General features: G+C 40.1%; 1 protein-coding gene and 1 long non-coding RNA gene across 8 annotated transcripts; one reads left to right on the top strand and one right to left on the bottom strand.

Annotated features, from left to right (window-relative positions):
- Positions 1-1,111: 1,111 nt before the first annotated feature.
- ubxn7 (UBX domain protein 7) lies at positions 1,112-14,161 on the top strand. The gene is made up of 11 exons (XM_005912784.2): positions 1,112-1,208; positions 4,930-5,083; positions 5,392-5,456; positions 5,590-5,655; positions 5,803-5,915; positions 8,109-8,255; positions 9,845-9,935; positions 10,402-10,532; positions 10,863-11,370; positions 12,942-13,021; positions 13,156-14,161. Exons 1-11 carry the CDS (start codon positions 1,139-1,141, stop codon positions 13,315-13,317), a joined length of 1,587 nt encoding a protein of 528 aa, XP_005912846.1. The 5' UTR covers positions 1,112-1,138; the 3' UTR covers positions 13,318-14,161.
- A 1,731-nt stretch (positions 14,162-15,892) lies between these two features.
- LOC102293600 lies at positions 15,893-22,258 on the bottom strand. Of its 7 annotated transcripts, none has more exons than XR_001336204.1 (4): positions 22,051-22,230; positions 21,902-21,948; positions 20,673-20,799; positions 15,893-16,158 (listed from the first exon to the last, which is right to left on the bottom strand). It is a non-coding gene; the product is annotated as an uncharacterized LOC102293600 (long non-coding RNA). The 7 variants fall into 7 exon arrangements; XR_001336206.1 differs by having other exon boundaries at positions 20,673-20,802; XR_001336208.1 differs by having other exon boundaries at positions 20,673-21,117.
- Between the last annotated feature and the right edge of the window lie 185 nt (positions 22,259-22,443).

Below are 22,443 nucleotides of genomic sequence, written 5' to 3' on the forward strand. Positions count from 1 at the left end.
TAGTTCCCTGTTTTCTTTCAGAACTGCCTTAGTTATTTGTGATTCAGATTCAACATGATGCTCAAAACATCCTTTAGAAATTTTGGTCCATATTGACATGACAGCATCACACAGTTGCTGCAGATTTGTCACCTGCACATCTATGATGTAAATCTCTACTTCCACCACATTTCAAAGGTGCTCTATTGGATTGAGATTTGGTGACTGTGTACGCAGTTTGAACAGAGTGAATTTATTGTCATATTCAAGAAACCAATATGAGGTGATCTAAGCTCTAGTCTTCTATTGTTCAATTTGCCCGTACCAACTCTTATCTGACAGTAGTGACACCCGGTGTGGTCTTCTGCTGCTGTGGCTCATCTGCTTTAAGGTTTGACGTATTGTTTATTAACCCTAGAGATGGTTATGTAGGAAAATCCTAGCAGATCAGCACCTTCTTAAATATTCAGACCGGCCCGTCTAGCACCAACAACTATCCCATTTCTTCCCCATTCTGATGGCTGGTTTAATCTTCAGCAGGTAATCTTGACTTTGTCTACATGTCTAAATATGCTGAGTTGCTGCTATGGTACTGCTATAGGCTGATTTTGGTATTTGCATTGACAAGCAGTTGAACAGGTGTACATAATGAAGTGACTGGTGAGTGTAGATGAGTGTAGATATGTTTACTGAATTATGACCCGGTAAATTATGTATGAAATATAGCCGTCTACACACAACATTATCATATGAGTAACTCTGTGTCTACAGCACAGAAAATGTAACTAGCCGGTCTCAGTTTCTGAATATGAATTAAAGAAAAGTTTATATTTTTAGCAAAACAGCAGGAAAATAAAGATAAATTTTATTAACTTTTATTACTAATGTAAAAGGGCATATAATATAATATAATATAATATAATATAATATAATATAATATAATATAATATAATATAATATAATGTAAAAAACTGTATAAAATTCCAACACGTATTTTTTACATAATAAGCCATCAACGGTAATTGACTTTAGATCATTAAAACTACATGACCCAGAATGCAGCACTATTGTTACGCATGGGGTCCGCGTCGCGCCGGGCAGGGGAAAAATTACGACTTTGCGCATGCGCCTCATCTATGTTGTTGTTTGTGGCGGTAAGATGGCGGCGCTCGGAGATACCTCAGCTCCGGGGGTGAACGGGTTAATACAACAATTCACAGCAATAACAGGTAAAAATAACATTTTAATTAGCGTTTATTTCACTCAGTGGATTTTTGTGCTCATATAGGAACACTTCCCTCGCCGGGTAAATCTTGAAATCCGTGCGCAGATGAGAAAACGGGCGTTAAGTGTTGCTCTTGCTCCTGCGCTGCCAGTGGTTTGCACAGGGGAAAAGCACAGGCAGTTATCAGCTAAACTCAAGTGAAAGACTCGGAAAATGAACCTTAAAGCCGCCAGCTTTGAAACTTATTTTTAATCATCACTTGAAAATGTCTGCTTTTCTTATTAGTGCTCGTTAAAGACACAATCTCGCTAACCTAGAGCGATTTGTATGCTCTTTTTTTGCGTGGCGTGTTGCTCGATAATGTGGAATGGAGGTCGGCTGTTCAACATTTCCCTTCTTCATCACCACCAGCCAGACTTCATGTTGTTGCTGTCACTATGCCTCTGACTGTGGCTCCAGACACTATTTATTGGTCACAACCTGGGGACTCCGAGTGTCATCGCAGACATTATCTATAGTTTATCAGCACTTTGACACAGTGGACGGTGTTTTTTAAGTTATTAAGCGGCAAAGAAGAGGGAGACTCTGTTAAGGGGCTGCTACTTTATACGGACATGCGCAGTGCAGACCAGAATTTCATCGTCGCCCCGCGGCACTCCGCTTATAAATCAGGTTCATTCAGATGTGGAGTGTCCAAATCACTGTCACGACGTTGTGGACTGCCGCCATGTGTGTCATTAAGGCTTTTTGCATTGTTCAGGTTTTTTCGCACATTTCCGTTTATTTACCAAACATCGCGTTGTATATGCGGAGCATTTCCGCCCACTAAACCTTTTCTGAACTGAAACTGAACTGTCATGCGGTTGTTTGGCGTTAACTCATTTCACTATAGTGATAAAGCGTTAGTTTAAGATGTGCTTTGTTTGTCCTAAAAGTTGGGGAAACTCAGTAAAACAAGTAAAGCATTTTTTCCCATTTAAAATCAAAATAAATATAAAAGGTAAAATAAATGTGTCCATTGTCAAAGTGACATGTGGTTGCTTCTGTGACCACATATACGGAAAAACAAGTAATCAAATACTAAGATATTCCAAGGTTACCAAGTACTACTAGACTATGTTGTCACATGATAATAAATGGCATTTAATCCCTTGAGTGAATAAAACACGTGTGTATGTACTCATAATGTTTATAACTTTACTTTGGGCCTTATGTGGAACAGTTATAGCATAAGACAGAGAGGTTTGAACATTTAAGAATTTTTAATGAGGTCAGTGTTGCTGTTTGCCACCCTCTGTGCTTTGCTTTCACCCAGTTATATGATTTTATTCATACTGCTGACAGTGTTGTGAAATTATTGGTGAGGTTTGCATAAAGCAGAAAAAAGACTTGATCCAGTGTAATAGAAAAAAAAAGCGGACAAAAGGTTCACTGTCACGAGTTTGATGTGATGCTGGTGACACCTTGGTGCATTGGTTAGTACCGCTTTGGAATCCATCCTTGGTACTCCAGCTTCCTCTAATAGTTCAAAGACATGCTTGTTTAATGGTGATACTAAATTAGCTCTAGGTGTGAATGTGATGGACTGGGAACATGTCCAGTGTGCCCTGCCTTTCTATGAAACTTGGGATAGGCTCTAGCCTTATGTGACCTCACAAGTAGAAGATGGATACCTAGACTGTGATATACCACTCTCAGAAAAACATGAGCATTGTAATATAGCAAGTAGGGATTAAGGAAAAATTGATAGAGCGAAGTATGATGATATTTTGTGTAGTGATGTTGTGTGAATACAGGGACGCTAAATATTGATATTGTATTAAACAAGTTTAAATACCCTGGGAATACTGCAAACAAGGGGGCTGATCTAATGCACCATCATCCCGAGATAACATTAGCCAAGCAAAATTAAACTAAATCAACTGAACTGAAAAACTATTTAACACTGGTGACACTTAGCTTGACAAAGCAACTGCCTAATTCACAGCTAATGGCTAACTCAAATGAGTAAAAATAGGACAGCGGCTTCCTTGTATATAAAAATAATGGCTGTATTTAATATTTTTCTAATCTGTGACCACAACTTGTGCTAACTAAATGTTTATGGCATTGGTGATTGCACGGGTTGCCTGATAGGTGGTAACTTTTTTGCAAACAGTAACAGTCTCACCTGGACTGACTGCAGTCAGCTTCAGAGAGATTGTTGGAAGTTTATGAATAATTGCGTCTAATTTATTCTCGTAGACCGATTGCTAACATGTTGCCATCGGTCTGAATGAGTCGTCAGCACAGCTCGAGGAGGACTGAACTGGCTGCTCACTGGTTGTATTCTGGTAATATTTCTCACCCTAACTGGTTGCAGCAGATGGCCGCCTGGTTCTGCTGGAGGTTTCTTCCTGTTAAAAGGGAGTTTTTCTTTCCCACTGTCGCCAAAGTGCTTGCTCATAGGGTGTCATATGATTGTTGGGTTTTTCTCTGTATGCATTGTTGTAGGGTCTATCTTACAGTATGAAGCACTTTGAGGCAACTGTTTTTGTGATATATTAATAAATTCAATTAAAGTTTAATTATGAACAGGAAGGTTGCTGAGTGTAACTGTTAAATGTTCATTTCTGTGTATATACACAGCAACAGATATGTGATTTTCAACAAATTGTCACAGGTAATTGCTGCATTAACCAAAATAGACTGCATTTAGTTAACAACTTGACCCCTTATGGCAACATTAATGCAGTTTTTAGTGACAGTGTTGGTTTGCTTGACAGTCTTTTATAGAAAAAATATTTTTTTAAAAAACGTTTTATCACACTAATGTAATTAGGACCTGGCCAATAAAGTTGTTTTTTTTTTTTTTTAGCACAGATACCAATATTTGATTTTCAGCCAATATTTTGTTTTGTTTAGGCAGTCAAAACAAAAAAATATTTGTGATGTGTGGTTATTTATGATTCCCTACTAAGATAATATCCATCCATCCATTCGCTTCCGCTTATCCTTTTCAGGGTCGCGGGGGGCGCTGGAGCCTATCCCAGCTGTCATAGGGCGAGAGGCGGGGTACACCCTGGACAGGTCGCCAGTCTGTCGCAGGCCTAACACACAGGGACAGACAACCACTCACTCGCACATTCACAGCTAGTGGCAATTTGGATTATCCAATTAACCTATCCCCACAAGCTGCATGTCTTTGAACGGTTGGAGGAAGCCAGAGTACCCGGCGGGAACCCACGCAAACATGGGGAGAACATGCAAACTCCACACAGAAAGACCCCAGCCGCTAAGATGGGGGCTAAGATAATATGACGATGCATTTTAAAAATAAACTTTTATTGTCATGAGAAGTGGTAGATTGCTCCTTGTACTCTGCCCATCTCTGCCCAGATTAGCAGGTTGTTGTTTGCGGTGATTCAAAATTAAGTTGCCATCAGAAAAAAAGCAGAGTGCCCTCTAGTGGGAAAACTATGCAACATCAACACTCATAACACGGTGGAAGTGCATTTTGTTCATTTTGACTTTATTCATTTTTATTTATCAGCATCTATGAGATTTCCAATACGGATATATTAGCAAATACCTTATAGCTGCTGGTTGAAAATATCGGTCAGCTGATATTTGGCTCTGAAATACAATGTGCCACTATGAAATTCTCAATGTTATTTGTTAATCTGTAAACATTTGTGAACGCATTGTGCTCATGGTTAGTGCCTACATATCTAACTCTCTTCCAGGGGCCACAGAGAGCGTAGGAAAACATATGCTGGAAGCATGCAACAACAACCTGGAGATGGCAGTGACCATGTTCCTAGATGGAGGCGGGATTGCAGAGGAGCCCAGCACCAGTACTAGTTCTGCAGCGTCAAGCAGCAGAGCGCCCTCTACAGAGTAAGCTGTGACTTTTCTCCACAAGCCTAGGTCAGACAAAAGTAAAACAAAACCCACAGAGTTAGTTTGTCTGTTTTGGTCATGTTTTATTTCAAAAATGGAAACTTCTCAAATTTTCTGCTGATTGTTTATCCAAGCTTAGAATCTGTGTTTACCACAAGCTGACATGAGACGAAAAATAGCATTCGTTTCATTGCTTCCTTATCATACTAAATGTTGATTGTTTGTAATATGATTACAGATCTTTTACAGCTGATTGCTTGTCTACATAAATAACTCTGTATATGTTGCCTTCATGCCTTCCTCAGTGAAGTGCGGGCTCCAATTCCTCAGAAGCAGGACATATTGGTGGAACCAGAACCCCTTTTTGGAGGTATGTTGTTGCTTTTATTTGTCAGTCCTGCTTAAGGCAAAGAAATCTTCATGTAGACTGCCAGCTGTCTGTAAAGATGATGATGATTTTTTTTATTTGTTTACTTATTTATTTTTTTATTACATATATTCAGTGCCAAAGCGAAGAAGACCTGCTCGATCAATATTTGATGGTTTCCGAGACTTTCAGACGGAAACAAGTGAGTATTTTCCAAAATGTACAAGTTAAAGCAAATAAAATGTGGTAGTGCTGTTTCCTAACAATCACCATTAAAAGTCTGTCTCATATTTCTGTTGTGGCATCTTAACTTCCAGTAATGAGTGAATGAATGTTTTTCTGTTCCTAGTCCGCCAGGAACAGGAGCTGCGTAACGGTGGAACAGTGGATAAGAAACTGAGCACCCTGGCAGACCTTTTCCGTCCTCCCATTGAGCTCATGCACAAAGGCAGCTTTGAGACGGTGAGGAGTCACTCACAGGACACTGTACCCCACACCTTTATTCAGCCTGTGTGAACTTTCAGCCAAATTTTAGATGATGACTGAGTAGGTAGATGGTGAAAACCTGCAATGTCATGCTTCCTTGCTTGTGATTGCACACCGCTAATGCAAAAACCTGTTCCCAAAAAAGTTGGGAGGACTAAAATTTGTGTAAAAGCAGATTGCAATGATTTGGCATAACACAAATTTGACTGTTTGTAGTGGAAGAAACGACATCAAATGCTTAAAATCAGAAATTTTCTCATTTTCTGGAAAGGACACACTATGTTTTTCTCACTAGTTTGACTGCTTTGAAGGGGCAGTTACTTCAAAACAGCATGACCCCCACCTAAAGAAACACTGGGAAATGCTGGATGATATATGCAGGTTTTAGGCCAAAATATGCCACCATTAAGGGGACTTAGGGAGTTGGTGCCAAAAATAGATATTTATAATTATTTAGAATATGTACCAGTATCATTTCCTAAGTGTAGGCCGATATAAACAAAGACAGTAGAATTTTTAGCATAGTTGCAAAGAAAAATTAGATTTGATAAAAGTTCGACTTTATTTGACCTTGGAGAAGAGGTCAGAGGTCAAAGTAATGTGATGTTGAGAATCCCAAAAGATCATTGCCTTTATTTTTTTTACATTGTAAATATACCAGTAAGAAACCTAGGTCGTGTCCAAATTCATGGGCTGCATCCTCCTGAGGACCTGGCATTCGCAGTCTACGTGGGCCGGGTCCTCAGAAGGTCGGGTAGGCCGGAAGTAAACGGCTGTGAAATTGGACGGTCTAGCCTTCAGATTTGCGTCACCGCTGTCTCGGTGGAGTCTAATTAACTCAGCTGTCTGCTCCTTGCTATCTAAAATATAACAGGACACTGGTGTAAATTCTCGACCATCTCACACGTCTGTTTAATCAGTTTTCTGTTTGACGTTTATTCAGCTGTGTGAAAACCAAGTAGGAACCCACCCGGGGGAATTAATAAAGTTTTATTTTACCTAATCTAATAACTTTAATTTCAGCCAAACCGATTTACTCACGAACAAATAAAACACCGAAAAAAGCCAAACAATAACATTTTTAGGTTATCTAAGTATATTATATTATTTTTAACCTGAGTAGCGAAAGACCGTGGTGTTCTGAAAATGATGTGCCGGGAGTTTGCCGTTCTCTGCGGCTCTAGTGACCTAGCGGCTTAGCTCCCAGTTAGCTATCGAGCTGGTGGATAACAGACATCTCCGAACACGTCAGACAACTTTTGCAAATATGTGATATCTTGATAAAGCGAGCAGATATTTGAAGTTTACACAGCTACATTCTCCCCTGAAAATATGTTAAAAGTTTATTTTGTGACCCAGAAAGAGTAATAAGAACAATATTAAAAACTTAGTAGTGGCCGCCATTGTTGAAAACTGGAATTGGCTGGGCCGCGCTATGAATTCTGGTATATTGTGGGCCACGATGGATACACCCAACCCATCCTTCAAATTCGGAGAGAAGGAGGACACATTTGTCGGCTGCATTCGGAGGAGTCTACGAATTTGGACAGCCTTCGTCACGTCGCTGTGACGCAATTGGCCTACAAATGCGGCCTCAGGAGGGTGCACCCCATGAATTTGGACACCCCCATAGTTTTAAATATCTCTATATAGAATTATTATCACTTTGACCTTCACATCATTCTGTTGACCTTGAAGGAGAGGTCAGAGGTCAAATGTGACATATTTTAAAACTTTATAAACTTTTCTATATGTTGACAGTATTTACCACAATATTCAGAGTCACAGTCACTAAGTCTTTTAATGGATTGTTAACACGACCCCACCCCTAATTTTTTTCATCAGAATTCATACAAAAAAATTCAATAAAAATTTCATGTACACACAGAATTACACATAACGACACACACAAGAATGAAGAACAGAATTTTTCGCTTTCAGCATTTGATTTGTAGTCTTTGAACTATTTCCAGTTGAAATTAAGGTTTCAGTTCATTGTAAATAATCTTTTTTCTTAGTTAATTTTATTATTTGTTCTCCACCAAGCAAAAGATATGTTTTGCGTTTAAATCAAAACTTGCAGACTTAATGATTTCCATCATAAAGTATATTTGTCTTTGTAAATCGTGAATTCCCTCTAATTCCATATGTCTTTCTTTACGTTTATAGGCTAAAGACTGCGGACAGATGGAAAACAAATGGCTAATGATCAACATTCAAAATGTTCAGGACTTTGCCTGCCAGTGTCTGAACAGAGATGTGTGGAGTAATGATTCAGTGAAGACCATCATCAGAGAACACTTCATATTCTGGCAGGTATGAGGTTTTAAGAGCGCAGTGTGGTGTTTTCTGTGATGCATGGCGTTATTCGTGAGGGAATTTATTTAGTCCATCCATCCATCTACAATTTGGTAGTTAGGTGTTAGCACCATCATCTCACAGCAAGAAGGTCCTGCTTTTGAATCCACTGGGTAGCTCAGGCCTTTCTGCATGGAGTTTGTATGTTCTCCTTGTGTGTGCGGGTTTCCTCTGGGTACTTGCTCCTACAGACCAAAGACATGCATTTATAAAGTTTGTTTTTTTTGTTCTACACAGGGTATAAAATGCTTTTTTAAACCTGTAGGATATACTTCTATGATGCACGTTATATTTTTCCCATGTATGGACACAATTTAACAATGGTATAACTTCAATTGCAGCTCAGTGTGTAGCAGTGCCGCAATCAACACCTCTGGTTTATGCTACCAGAGCACTTAAATACCACCCTAATTCTTGCAATGAATACAGCAAGCCAAGCCAAAAAGTACATCAAGCCTACATGTTCACTACAATAACGAACAGATGTGCCTGCTTCCGAGCAGTTGAGACCATCATACATGTCTGCTGTGTGTAGGTGTCTCTGCAGTCACATGCTGCTTATAGCAGATGGCAAACGACTGGCTCGTTCGTGGGTGGGGCGAGACAACTGCTGGCATGTCATATTGTAAGATGTGGATTATAGTCTTTAGAAAATGCAGTACTCAATGATCAAAGGTGTTTAAATTCTGTTTCGTGTTTAAAATTGCCATCAGGTGAATTAGCCATCATTGAGCAAAGATGGGAAAGTGTATTTTTAGAGCTGTAAAAAACAACAAAAGACAAAAAAAAAAAGAAGCAGTTTTCCACGTAGAGGTAAAAGGTTGGTTGGTATTGGTGAGTGGGGCTATGCTTTTCTGTTTCTGAAGTGGGGTGTGCCTGAGTAAAAAGTAGAAAACTCTGGTCCTGTTAGCTCTAAAGGGCTTAAAGTGAGAGTAAAAGTTCAAAATAATGGGCTATGGAGAGGAGCAGCACAGTGGTGCAGCTGTTAGCCTCAAGATGGTCCCAGCTTGAGCCTTTTGGTGAAAAGTTTTCATGTTAAAATGAAACATAAATGCAGGGGTTCTTCCTTTTAAAAGGAAGTTTTTTTCTTCCTACTGTCACCAAGCACTTGCTTATAAGGGGTCATATACTGTAATAACTGTAGGGTCTTTACTTTACAAAATAAAGTGTCTTCAGACGACTGTTGCTGTGAATTGGCGATATATAAATAGAAAAGAATTTAATTGAATTCCTCACACAGTCCATAGAAGACATGGATGTTAGGTTAACTGGTAAATCTAAATTGGCTGCAGGTGTCAATGTGAGTGTGTCAGTCTCTCTGTGTTAGTCCCATGGCAGACTGGCTACCTGTCCAGGGTGTACACCACCTGGGATAGGCTCGAGCCTGACTGTAACTCTGAATTGGATAAGTGGAAGAAAATGGGTGGATGATGGAGAGTTGGGGAGGGAGGTACTTTTCCAAAGCAGTCCACCCGTCTTTGCATTATGCAGTGTGGGCACACTTTAAGTTCAGTTTATATTCTATCATTCATTTTCTCCCTCTGCAGGTATATCATGATAGTGAAGAGGGACAAAGATACATCCAGTTCTATAAGCTGAACAAGTTTCCCTACATTTCGATCCTGGATCCACGCACAGGTGAGTGTTTGTCGAGGGCTGATTGATGATGAGGGTTTGCTGATGTACGAACACACTCACACCATTGAGTTGTTTCCAGCTGATCAAGAAAACAAACAAATATGTGATTTACTGGCAAGATTAAAGTACAGCTCTCACTCTGAGAGGCTTACAAAAGCAGTTTTTATTATAAATGCACAGGAAGATGATGTCTGCATGCATCATTTTGTAAGACATTAATAGTGTTATGAAAAATAATTTAAATGTTAGTAGTCTTCAAGTAGCTTGAATAACAGTGTTCATATCAGGAAATGGGATTGAAGCAATACTAAAGCGACACAATTGGCTATTATGTCACAATAAACTGTGTAAATCTGCAGTGTTGATCCAAACTGATGTGTGCGTCTCTCTCTCTTTTCTTATAATTAAATACTTAATTATTTCCTGCTTTTGGTGACCGGTTCTGTTCAAACCATGTTCACATCAGGTCAAAAAATGGTGGAGTGGAACCAGCTGGATGTGGCGTCGTTCCTGGAGCAGGCAACTGGCTTCCTGGCAGAGCACGGACAGCTCGACGGGCCATCCTGCCACGCACCTCCTGCCAAACGAGCTCGCTCTGTGGGTCTCTCATCTCATGTGTCACCTCTAATTCCCTCTATGTTTTTGCTCTAATAAGAGCTCCTCGCTCCTGCTGTGGCTCTGTTGGAATTTCCTCAGTCATACCTCTGATCAGTTTCAGAGGCATCTGGGATGTTTGTTAGGATTTTGCATCAGAGCTTCAGGGTTTGGATAAATGTCATGCTATGATCAGTATCAGCATATTTTAGTGCTGTGATATTTGATGTTGTCAGTGTCACGCAGCCATCCGTATTGTTTAAAGTCTTTGTGTTGCTTTACTCAGATCTTTGTTACTTTTTTTAAACAATTGTACACTATTTTATCTTTTAGGAAAGTTTAATCGATGCCAGTGAAGACAGTCAGTTGGAGGCAGCAATCCGAGCTTCTCTACAAGAGACCCACTACGAGTCCTCAAATGTCCCCGAACCCCCCGATTCTCCTCGATCAGACGATGAATCTGATGCAGAGCCTTTCTCTGACAGCGAAGGGCCTTTCTCTGTTGACGGCTCAGACAGCGAGACGCCAGCACCCCATGAAGAGAAAAGTTCGACCGGCAAACACACTGCGACCCCCTCTGCAGCCACTGCAGCCCAGCAGCGTCTTCATCCTGATAGCTCCACTTCTTCCTACAGAAAATCACCGTACAAAGAAAACAACCACAGTCACAAGAAAGAGGAGAGCAAAAAGAACCACCTGGAGCCCTCGGCTCCCGGGCCTCGTCATCCCCAGCCTGATTCAGACTCTGGTGGGAATCACTGCGCCCCACTACCTGAAAGCGCAGGAACTTCAAAGATCAGCACCACCACAACCTGTGATGTGGACTGTCCTGAGGACAATGGTACGACAAATGAAAAGTATTTTAGGTTTCATGAGTGTGCGTGTGTCTATATGTCTGTTTTCGATGCAACCATAATAAGGTGAGCAGCAAGTTTGCTTTAAAAAAACAAAAGTCTAAAGGCCTTTGCGGATGTGCAAACTCTTTCCGAATATTTTGTGCACTAAAAGTTAATTTTAGGGCTCATCTATTCTTCAGTGTCAACTTATTTCACTGCATGAATTTGTGACTTTTATTCACATTTGGAAAAATAAACAGATCTGCCCAGACAGACTACTGCACTGTAGTTCAAAGTGCATCAGTACTGAATATACAATGATCTGGAAATCGTAAAATAATGCTGTTTAGCCACAGACACAGCGCTAGACACTGCTCCGGGTCAATCAGCTCTCTGAAATTATTTCTCTCCCTCCTCAGTTGTGGTTCCAACTCTTTCAAAAACAGCTCAAACTGTCCCGCTGACATCCTGAGATATTTACAGAAGCGGTCGTGGTGCTGCTTCAGCTCCTTGATCAAACCATGAAATTGTCCCTACTACTGTCTTCTCATGATGAATTTGATGATGTTCGTGTTTAGAAACATCAGGACCATCATCATCATTGCTTGATGTTGATGTCATCTTTTTCACGTCACTTTTTTTTCAGGCGAATTTTCTGCAAACTGCAATGCTTTCAGTGTGCATCTGCGTTACACCACAAGTTTGGATCCAAAAAAATTAGCTTTTTTCAACGTGCTCAGGGTATTAAAGCCTTAAGGTGTCTTAAGAGCCCACTTATGCCAACACATAAGTGGGTGCTGCTGGACTGACTCCATTTAGATCAATGATGGCCGTGAAGTCAGTCCTAGTCAGCTGAATGTAGACAGACCCTTAATCCTACTATACTATTTGGTCCCTTTGGCTGGATTTAGCATTAGTTTTATTGCTGGAGTGTGTGTGAAGATTTCAATCGAAATGTGTACCATATATGACCAGTGAAGACTGGTACTAAGCACTAGATTTTCTGACGGTTTCTACAGTCACATCCCTTGCAGAATGTGGTGGTTGTGTGTTGTTTTTACTTGGCGGGACCCAAGTGATAAGTATGTTAGTGGTTTCACTCATCTTGTCTAATTATAGTCTGGTGTAATATCTGTGTGCGGGCACCTTCTAGTGGTTGTAGTTCTGGAGCATAGACAGAAAAAGCAATGAATGTATCTTCTGTGATGTCACCTATTGTTTAGTAAAGTCCTGTCATAAAGCCTCAAGCCGAGCATTTTCCCCCGTTGCCACCCTCAGCGCCACTCCACTAGTCCGTATACTGACGTCTCTACTGACAGCTTAATAGTGTGAAAGCGGAGCGTGACAAGGCTGCTATAGGACTGAGTCGGAGGAGTCGCCCTCTGCTGACCATTAAATAGAATGCAAGTTTAATGCAAGCGCACACAGTCGTAGCTGTTAATTCAAAGATCAATCCATTGTTTATCTATGTGATGTGTGTTTTTATGCCTTTTGACCAGTGTGTTCTGGCATTTTTAAGTATAGTGGCTTTTCAGTTCTGACAGCATCATCTTAGTAACTGTTTTGTTTTTAATAGGTCCCAAAGCCAGGTTGATGCTCCGCTACCCTGATGGACAGAGAGAGCAAATTTCATTGTCTTCTAAAGCAAAACTTTTGGTGAGTGAACCCCAAAATCGCTGATATTCAAGTAAAATAAACAGTAGTACATGTTTATAATGCCTAATAAACATGGCAACATTTTTTTTTAATCTTTTTTTCCCCTACCTTCCAAATTATACTCTCTCTTTAAGGCCCTGGTAAGACACGTCCAGTCTAAGGGTTATCCTAACGAACGCTTCGAACTCGTCACCAACTTCCCCAGAAGGAAGCTCGCCCACTTGGACTATGACATCACGCTGCAGGAGGCAGGGCTGTGTCCACAGGAGACTGTATTTGTGCAGGAGAGGAACTAGCCTTCCAGACACACTCACTTTTCGCTTGTCTGTATCTCTGGTAGACCTCACCCTTTCACCAATGATGTGGGATGATGTTACTGGCCTTGATCCCATAACCTTTTGTTCTGGAGGTGGCCCTGGTTTTTGCCAAGACAGATAAGGGTGGATGGGCTACTTTCACCGCCACTCCACTAGTCCGAATACTGACGTCTCTACTGACAGCCTAATACCTTTGTAGTGCTCTACAATTGGCCAGTAAGGTTTAATGGATGCCAGCAGTCTTTAATGTTTTTAATAAACTATATACTCTGCTCTGAGGCAAGCCTCATTTAGCTTTCAACATTGAGGCATATCAGAACAGAATATATATCATATAGCTCGTCTTCAATTAAAAAATGAAAAAAGAAGAAAAAAACACAAATAATAGATCACTAATTGATGATGGGCCACAAGGGACTTGTACAAAGAGACTTACCTCTCAGAAAGGACATTAAATCAGTCAGAGTTTATTTTCTAGCTCTTCTTGTTATTTTCTCTACCTGGGACAGGTAAAGGGAGGCTCATTCTTGTTTATTTTGACCCAAATTTGGTCTCTCACTCGGTCATTGTTGAAACAGTTGTAATTATTTGGAAGGCAGGGGCGCTAAGAGGCCAGGTCCAAAAATTACAAAGTCGTGAAAATGTGTCTTTTGATACAGAAGGGAATGAATAAAAGGTGGTACATCTCATCAGTCACACCTACACTGTACAGAGATGGCTTAGAGAGACTGATATTTCGATGTAGTCATTGTTTCCTTTCTTTTTTTTATATGCTGCCAAGAAAATATGCTGATGTTGAAATATAACCACCAGAAAACAAAAAGAGAGGTTCTGCTTCATCTTTTTCTTTATTATTATTATTTTGAATCGTTTGTGTGGCTTTAATTTAAAGTTAAAACCCCAAACGCTTGAACAGCTAACAGAGTAAATAACTTCAGATTCAGCTGGAACTACTGAGAACACAAATGTGTAGTGCACCTCACTTTAAAGATTAAGCATTTTTAGTGTGTCCATACTACGTTTTGACATGTTTTATTCCTGGAGCCTCGGTGAAACCAGTAAGAGTATTTTACATCTTATGTGTAATGCACATTTCTCAAAAAAATGACAGGAACACTTGATCATCACAGTATAACACAGATGGTTAAACTTTTCAGTTGGTAACCACAGCTCCCAATGGGGATCCATTCCACCTGGTTTGGTCCAAATGAAGTAACAACAGCTGCACTGGACAGGCAACTCCCCCCTGCGCAGGGAAGGCCACAGACTATTGCTCCTGACTGATTTTCCTCTAGTTCTCCTTTTTGGAAGTGCCCTTTCCATCAGTGGCAGCATGAAATGATACCAGTTAGTCCAGCTCTTCTGTGATACCATATGCAAACAAGCAGTTGCAAAGTTTTCTGTCTCCTAGTACAGCCTTGAAGGTGTAGATGGGTTATTCCACAAGGAGAACTAGACAGAGCCACAGAGGGGGCATCAGCTCAGCAGCAGGACTGGTATCTGGTTCTTGATGCGAGAAGGAACTGGAGGAGCACTGCCAAAGCCCTACAAAATGACTTCCACTGGAATACTTGAGCATGTTTCTGATAGAAACACTACCTGAGGGTGGCATGAATGCCCAGCAGTTTTTAGTAGGACGTGTGCTCACAGTACAGCACCGAGCAGCTCAATTGGTGATGGCCTGACAACACCAGAGCTTGCAGGTTAGCCACTGGTGCTCTGTTCTCTTCACAGATGAGAGCAGACCACCTTTAAACAACATGAAAGAGTCTGAAGATGTCGTGGTGAATGTTTTCTGCAACATTATCTAGTATGACAGGTTGGGCAGTGGTGGTCTCAAGTGGGATTTCCTTGCATAGAGACCTCCGTGTGTTAGCCAACAGCAGTTGGGTATAGAGATGAAATCCTCAGATTCACTTTACATCTTTTGCTGGTGCAGAGTGATGCCTTGCCTCGTGTGGGCAGTGTGTAGCCATAGTGGTAAAAGCATAGGTATCATGGCCCTAGAACAATATTTATGAGTCCCACAGATTATCTAGTACCTCACTTATGCTCTGATCCAGGATCTGGGAGAAGATGAACCAGGGCATCATCCACTGTCTGACCAGGAGTGTACCCAGATGTCTCAAGTGCATGGAGGCACATTGAGGCTGTAAACATTAGTGAGCCAGATTAGTCTGATCACTCTTGATTTAAATTTATAACTTTTTTGTTGTGATTTGATGATTTTGGTTTCCACTGGCTTTTGTTACATAATTTTGTTCTCAGCAAATTACAGTGTGTATCAGTAAAAACCTTCAGCCTGAATATTTTGTCATCAAGAACCAATGTGTGATTTAAGTGTTCCTGTAACTTTTTTTTATTTTATTTTATTTTTTTGGAGCGGTGTATTTAGATTTTTTTTTTTTTGTGCTGAGGCTGTTAAAGACTTTTCTGTGTGTCTGTTCAGACTGAGCAGGTTTGTGTTTCTTAATATGGACAGATGGTGGTGATAACGTACCTTAAATACCATGGGGTCCCCGAACGCAGGTGAAAAGACCACTAAGACCAAAAAGACACTGACACCAATATTTTATAAGCAGTGTTTTAAGTTTTAACTGTTCAGATTAAAAAAAAAAAGTTTTAGGAAGTATCTTGATGCATTCTCAATCATCAAGGTAAGTAAATCTCCAAAAGTTGATTCTGTTCATCTGGACGTAGCGTTTCGTCACTTGGAGTCATGCACGTGTTAACTGGTGCAGGGGTTTCTGTGGTGGAGTATGAGCTGTTTCCTTCCCAGAGATTTTTCTGTATTTAAGTTTTTCACTCAGGCATCCAGTCCTGGAAGAAAAGAGGTGATGTTTCTTAAAAATGTTACAGTGATCTATGTCAGTGGTAACAATCATAAGGCCGGGGGACTAGAAGCAGCCCAGCAAAGATCCACTATCTGGTCCACTGGAAGACTTTGGAAAATATGAAGGAGGGCATGAATTTTGGACTTTTAGATGGATTTATTAGATTTAGATTTCATTCATTTTTCTTGCTGATAAAGTCTCCTCCATGGCCATTCATACAACGCCAAAGTAATTAAGAGACAGATAAACAATTAAATGACAGAAAAGTTCCATCAGCTATTAAAAAAATTTGTTGTTTTTTAAAGTGGGTTCACAAAAAGCAATTTTGAAATCAAATCTTTGAATTGACAGAAGCTTTGTTTTGTAATTAGAGCACAGTCTGAGCTGCCAGACGTCTAATTTTGCGTATTTATTTCTTGCAGTTTAAGCCCAAACAACATTTCTTTAACATAAAGAAAAACTAAGATATACTGTTGAATTTACATGGCTGCTTTTATTAACCCTCTCGAGGCAGGCGTTGCCGATTTGCAACAGTTAAAAACTAACAACCTGGTTACCCCACATACATGTTTTATGAGCTTTTTTTTACTCAGAAGTACCACTGCAGGACTTGGTTGTGCATTAGCAACAAAAAGTTTAATTTGAGCCTGAAAGGGTTAAGACATCACAGCCAAGTGTGTAGGTAAACTTCTTTTTACTAACTGAAATGGGAGTTTCACTGGTCAGGATAAAAAATGGGCTGTATGTGCTGCAAATTGAATGTTGGCTTCAAATTTTGTCCAATCAATCAAAACATCTTTCTTTGCACAGTTAATACAAGACTTGATGCTCCTGCATCACCTCCTTGTGTGACAGGCGTTCTTTCCAGTTTAATGGGTTGACATATTAATAATAATGGATTTATATAGCGCTTTACAATGCCATTATTCATTCACTCTCACATTGACACACTGGTGGAGGCAGCTACGGTTGTAGCCACAGCTGCCCTGGGGCAGACTGACAGAAGCGAGGCTGCCATTTCGTGCCATCGGCCCCTCTGGCCAACACCAGTAGGCAAGTAGGGTAAAGTGTCTTGCCCAAGGACACAACGACCAGGACAGAGAGCCCGGGGATCGAACCGGCGACCTTCCGGTTACAGATACGCTTCCCAACCCCCTGAGCCACAGTCGCCCCATTGTTTGTCACACCCACCTAGAAGCAGTTGTCTGGTCTTTTTAAACTAATATGTGACCACTGCTGTGACTCATAGATTAGAATGAGATCTTTCCAAAAGAAAAATCCCTGGACAACACCTGAAAATTGTTATTAACAGTGCCTGGTGTGGGGGGCAGTGGTCAGAGGTGAAAGAGTACAGTGTGCAGCTGTGCAAACAGAAGAGGAGTCTTGAGTCTGTTTCGCTCCCCTCACTGTGTGGATAATACAGTATGAGACAATCATTCTTTCACCTCCTGCTTTTTGTGTAAAGGACAAGGGTGAATAAACACAGGAGGGCGAAGGGAAATTTTATTGCTGACTAAAACAGAACAGCTAAAACCATTTCCCCCCCACGGAAAATCGTTAAGCCCATCAGAAGTTTCGCAAGTCTGAGATTACTGTGTGTTCCAAAGTCACATCTTCAGAGCAGGAAACTCTTTAAAACATGCATTTTCTTTTTCACTTTGTCAGTCAGTCAGAGAAATTGTGTTTTTCCCCTGCTGAATTTCTGGTACCTCCAAATAAAGGAGCAACAGTTTAAAAGCCCACATCGAGTAGCAATGACCTAAATCAATTTCACACTGAAGCCGAGTTGATTAATCGGTGCTGAAATTTTAATGACGCAGCAGGACAGCAGCCCTCAGGCTTTGTTTGTTCAAAGGGTTTGTCTGTTGCATAAAAGGCTGGTGACCCCAGTTGTCTGATTACCTCTTAGCTCATTCTCAGAATGAATCAATAACAGTTAATAAACAGTGAGCCATTTTTGGGTTGAGTTTAGACATAAAGTTCAGTTTGGACATCACATGAACTAGTACTCAGACTGGGATTTTAGTCTTCTGTGTCCCCTGGGGAGCTTTTTCAGAGTTTGAAAACTTTATAGGAGCTCCAGTGAAGATGCTGTTGGTGCTTGATGTGTTGACCTTTGATTTGTTCCTTAGGAGTCCCAATTTTATGACCTCCATGGAGTACCCACTTATATTTATGCATATTTGGAGAGTTTTTAGACTCTTGCAGGTTTTGCACATTTTCTTTTGTACTCTTTATGAAATGGATTTAACTCAATCAACAAAAAGTTACAACAAGTTACTACAACTTGACTGAAATCCATTAAGTATTGCTCATAACAGGAAGAGATGCAAATTAGCTCATATAAGATCCTTGCATGTAATTGTGTATCCCAGAATGAAAACCTAGCATGGAGGTTCAGTGGCTTTTCTGTAGACCTGCAATAGATTGTGTAAAAACACAGATTCTGGGGAAAGTATACGAATATCTGAAAATGCCCAGGAACAAAAAGAAGCAAGGTGCCACCATAAATCTTTCAATAACTGGCCACCAGTTTCCCAAAACACACCTGAGTAACTCACTTCAGCATGATCCTCCAGTCTTCCTATCATTTCTCTACAGGTTAACCATGACATCATCTGCCCTCAGACTTGAGTGAAATCCAGAGTATCCAAGTATATCATGAATTGATGATATACCATGAAAGTGCCTGTGAGTCTTAAAATCACTTATGAGCCTCTGAAAACGGGGATCTGTTTAGAGAAATCGCTGAAATTCCTAAACATCTTGATTGTTTATTTAAACTCCAGTGTGGTGACATTACCCAAAAACTCCTGGAGTTGACTGTATGACAGGAACAATTCAGAATGACGGCTGTTCAGGTCTCAGAGAAGCAGCTCTGAATATGTTTCCTTCCACTTTAATGTCAATCTCTACTGAAGGTGCAATTAAAGTCACCATTTCTATCAGTGACGTAATAACAGTATGAATAACTGAGGAGCCCGATGTCTCTGATTCCTGATGGAGGAGATGGATGTTTTTCTGCAAACTGACACTTTCTGAAAGTGTACTCATGTGTGGGCCTCAAGATGAATCACTCCTGGCTCATGTGTCACAGTTATCTCCAGTGTTGCCTCTCACTCAAACGCCTGCCTTGAACACGCCTTCACATCTTACAGTAGCACACAGCATTTCACCTGCACCTGAAGGGGTTATTGCATGCACAGTGGAACAAAACCTTAAAAACAAAGATGACCATAAAAAATACAACAAAGCATCTGCTCTTGAAGCTCACCCGTTTATGCAGACTACAGTACTTTGTTATTCCCCTGCTCTGTGTACTCTAGGAGAACAGCCATGGATGATAAGCTTATCTCCTCTGACTCAGCACAGTCAGAATGACTTAGCGAACAATAATCTCTGATACGCAGGCCTTCGCAATAATCCTACACTTCAGAAAGTTCAATCACAAAGCTACAAAGACAAATAATGGTGTTCAAATTCATGTTCACAGCCACATATAAAAATATAGAACTGTGTGACGATTTTATTTGGTTCTGTTTTCTGATCTTATAACAAGAAACGGTCCTGCCTGCAAAAGCTGGACAGGTATGTTGCCAGGTGTGTTATCAAGCACCTCAAAGTCCTTTAAAAATGGGACTGACAGCAATAATCTTCTTTGATTTTTTTTTATAGAGTAAATGTTTAATTCTAGTGTGTGTGGCAGGAGTTAACCACCATGATGAATTAATTTCTGTTAGGATTAATAAAGTTTTGTTGAATCAAATGAAAGACAATTCATGGCCCAAGCAGTTCTGAGTGAAGTGTCAGCAAAGATTAACAAAAGCACAACATTCAGATTGAACTGCAGACTCACAAGACAGATAACGAGGGCTAAAATCATTCAAGATCAATTCCAGACTATATACATCAGATGCCCACAACATTCATTTGTATTTCTTCTGGTTCATCTGAGTTCTTTAGGTTCATAACACAAAACAGGGCAAGAAAATAAACAACCTTTGCAGCAAATACCCCATCAGATCAGCTGCATGAGCAATATTTGTCCAGTGTATACCTAATAGAAACACACTGCGCGCCCTAGCAATAGAAAGAGATGCTTATACACAGAAATGATTAACCTGGACTCCTGTGTCTCCTCCTGGGATTTAGTCCTACAATTAATACAAACATTCCACAAAAACTGAATGGCAGCCTGGTGCTACTTGGACTCCGACCCTCTCTGTATCACTGAGTGATGGATTTTCTTACAAGGAGGTCGTCATTCACAACACCACCTCCTCCTCCACCAGTCAAACACTACAGCCTCTTTCCCCCGGCTGTGTCCTCACCCTGTTTCTCCTGTGTCACAAAGCTGGAGTATGATGGCTCAGCTGGACGTATGGGGCAATCATGATGCCAAGTTTGCATAAAACATAAAAACTCACGTACTGTGGGAAGGAAGTGAAGGAACTGAAGACCTGGAGAGAAGAAGAACTACAAAACCTCACAAATGCTTACCATGCATGCACAAACACAGCCAAAGAAAGACAGTCAACCGGTGCCAGGTTCCTGCCATGCATCTCCCACAGATGTCCAGTGAAGTGCGCTCTGAGCATCATGACCCACATCATCACACTGTTTCGTCCTGCTGATTAGAATGGGAAGTAGTCATGATTTATTAAAATAAAGTTAAATACAAAATTATAATAACGATAAATGTAACTGATAATCTAAAGCACAGAAATATGTTTGTTATCAGCGTATTACAACTATTTGATAAGGTACAACTTTATTTGGCAGGAGATCAGTTTCTACTTCATAGATAAGTCTATAAAGTAAGCTTATCTTGATTTTGAGGACTTTAATCTCTCAAAATAAAGACTTGTGTAATCTGCAGACTCACCTTTGGACACATTTCAGTTTTGCTAGTTTATCTTCCAAGTCACACATTTGTGCTGATTACCTGAAAAAAAATAAACATCCTGCAATCTGTACTTTCCCTGCTTGTATTATTTAGGGGTACTTTCTGCAAGCCCACTCTAAGGTCAGCATAACACCTTAAAAATGTGCACTCAAACTTTCCCTACTCAGAACTGTCCTCTTTGTGGAATGGGTTTATTTTAGATGTAAACATTTCTCAATACTCAGGGGTATCATATTGATTTCTCAGCTGATGGTGAATAATACTGTATCAGAGACCCTGATAAGATGGCTGGACTAATTCCTCATGTTGTAAAGTAAATTTAACCATAGCAATATTAATACTTGCAATCACCTATTCCACAATTATGTGTTATTATATCTAGAGCTGGGAGCAAAATCTGCATAAATATTTCTTTCCCTCCTATTTTGCTTTTTTTTTTTTTTTTTTTTTTAAAAGAAAGATGCATGGAAAAGATGTGCTTTTTGTTCAGATGATCAATTTTATTCATGGCTGGCCCAATTTCAAAGTTGGATGCGTCCAACCTTTATCTTTAAAATTGATATAAGGGATAATTTAGCTACTTCTGCTACTCATCATCTTCACTGGACCTTATTCTGTTATTAAAAATCATTATTTTAGGTTTCCTATTGTTCCTTTAAGTTTTACCTGCTTCAGCCAAGTAAGACATTTAAAGTTGCACATGGACACAGCAGCACAGAACAAAAACTGCATGAATAAAAATGAATTTGGATAATAAAACACTGCAGAAGCAAGAAAGAAAAGCAGATGATGCAAAATAAAAAACAGATCAGTTTTCACTTACACAGGCTTTGGCTGTGGATGCAGGATGGTGTGCAGTCCTCTGCAGAGCTGTAAAAATTAGATTAATTAGTTAACAATAATAATATTTTGTTTTGATTACTTCATTGTGAGTGGTAAATTATGTCTCCTAATTCCAGAAATACTAAGTACTTTCTAGATACAGCAAATATTCTTCTTCTTCTTATCCAATATTAAAGGATGGTGTACTACAGTAATGTTGCTACATTAAGTATTAAATCCATCCAGAATCATGTTTTGGATCTTCCAAAGTTACACCACCGAACATGCATCATTAAACATGAAATGTATTATGAGAGGTATTATGTGATATCTCTACATTTGATGGCTGAGAATAAAGGAAGCGGTCTTATTGGTCAAATGTGCAAATCAGCATGAACCTTAGTGCTTGCATTGGGTAATATTGACTCTGTAAACACAGCTCCCAAGTGGGTCACACAAACTGCAACTTTTCCAAGTAAAAAAAAAACAAAAGAAAAGTTTGCAGGTTCTGATTTTAGAGGCTGAATAATTATGAATACTGAA

The sequence above is a fragment of the Haplochromis burtoni genome, unplaced genomic scaffold (assembly GCF_018398535.1).
Source record: "Haplochromis burtoni strain Fernald_Lab_line unplaced genomic scaffold, NCSU_Asbu1 Contig_3, whole genome shotgun sequence".
Taxonomy (NCBI): domain Eukaryota; kingdom Metazoa; phylum Chordata; class Actinopteri; order Cichliformes; family Cichlidae; genus Haplochromis; species Haplochromis burtoni.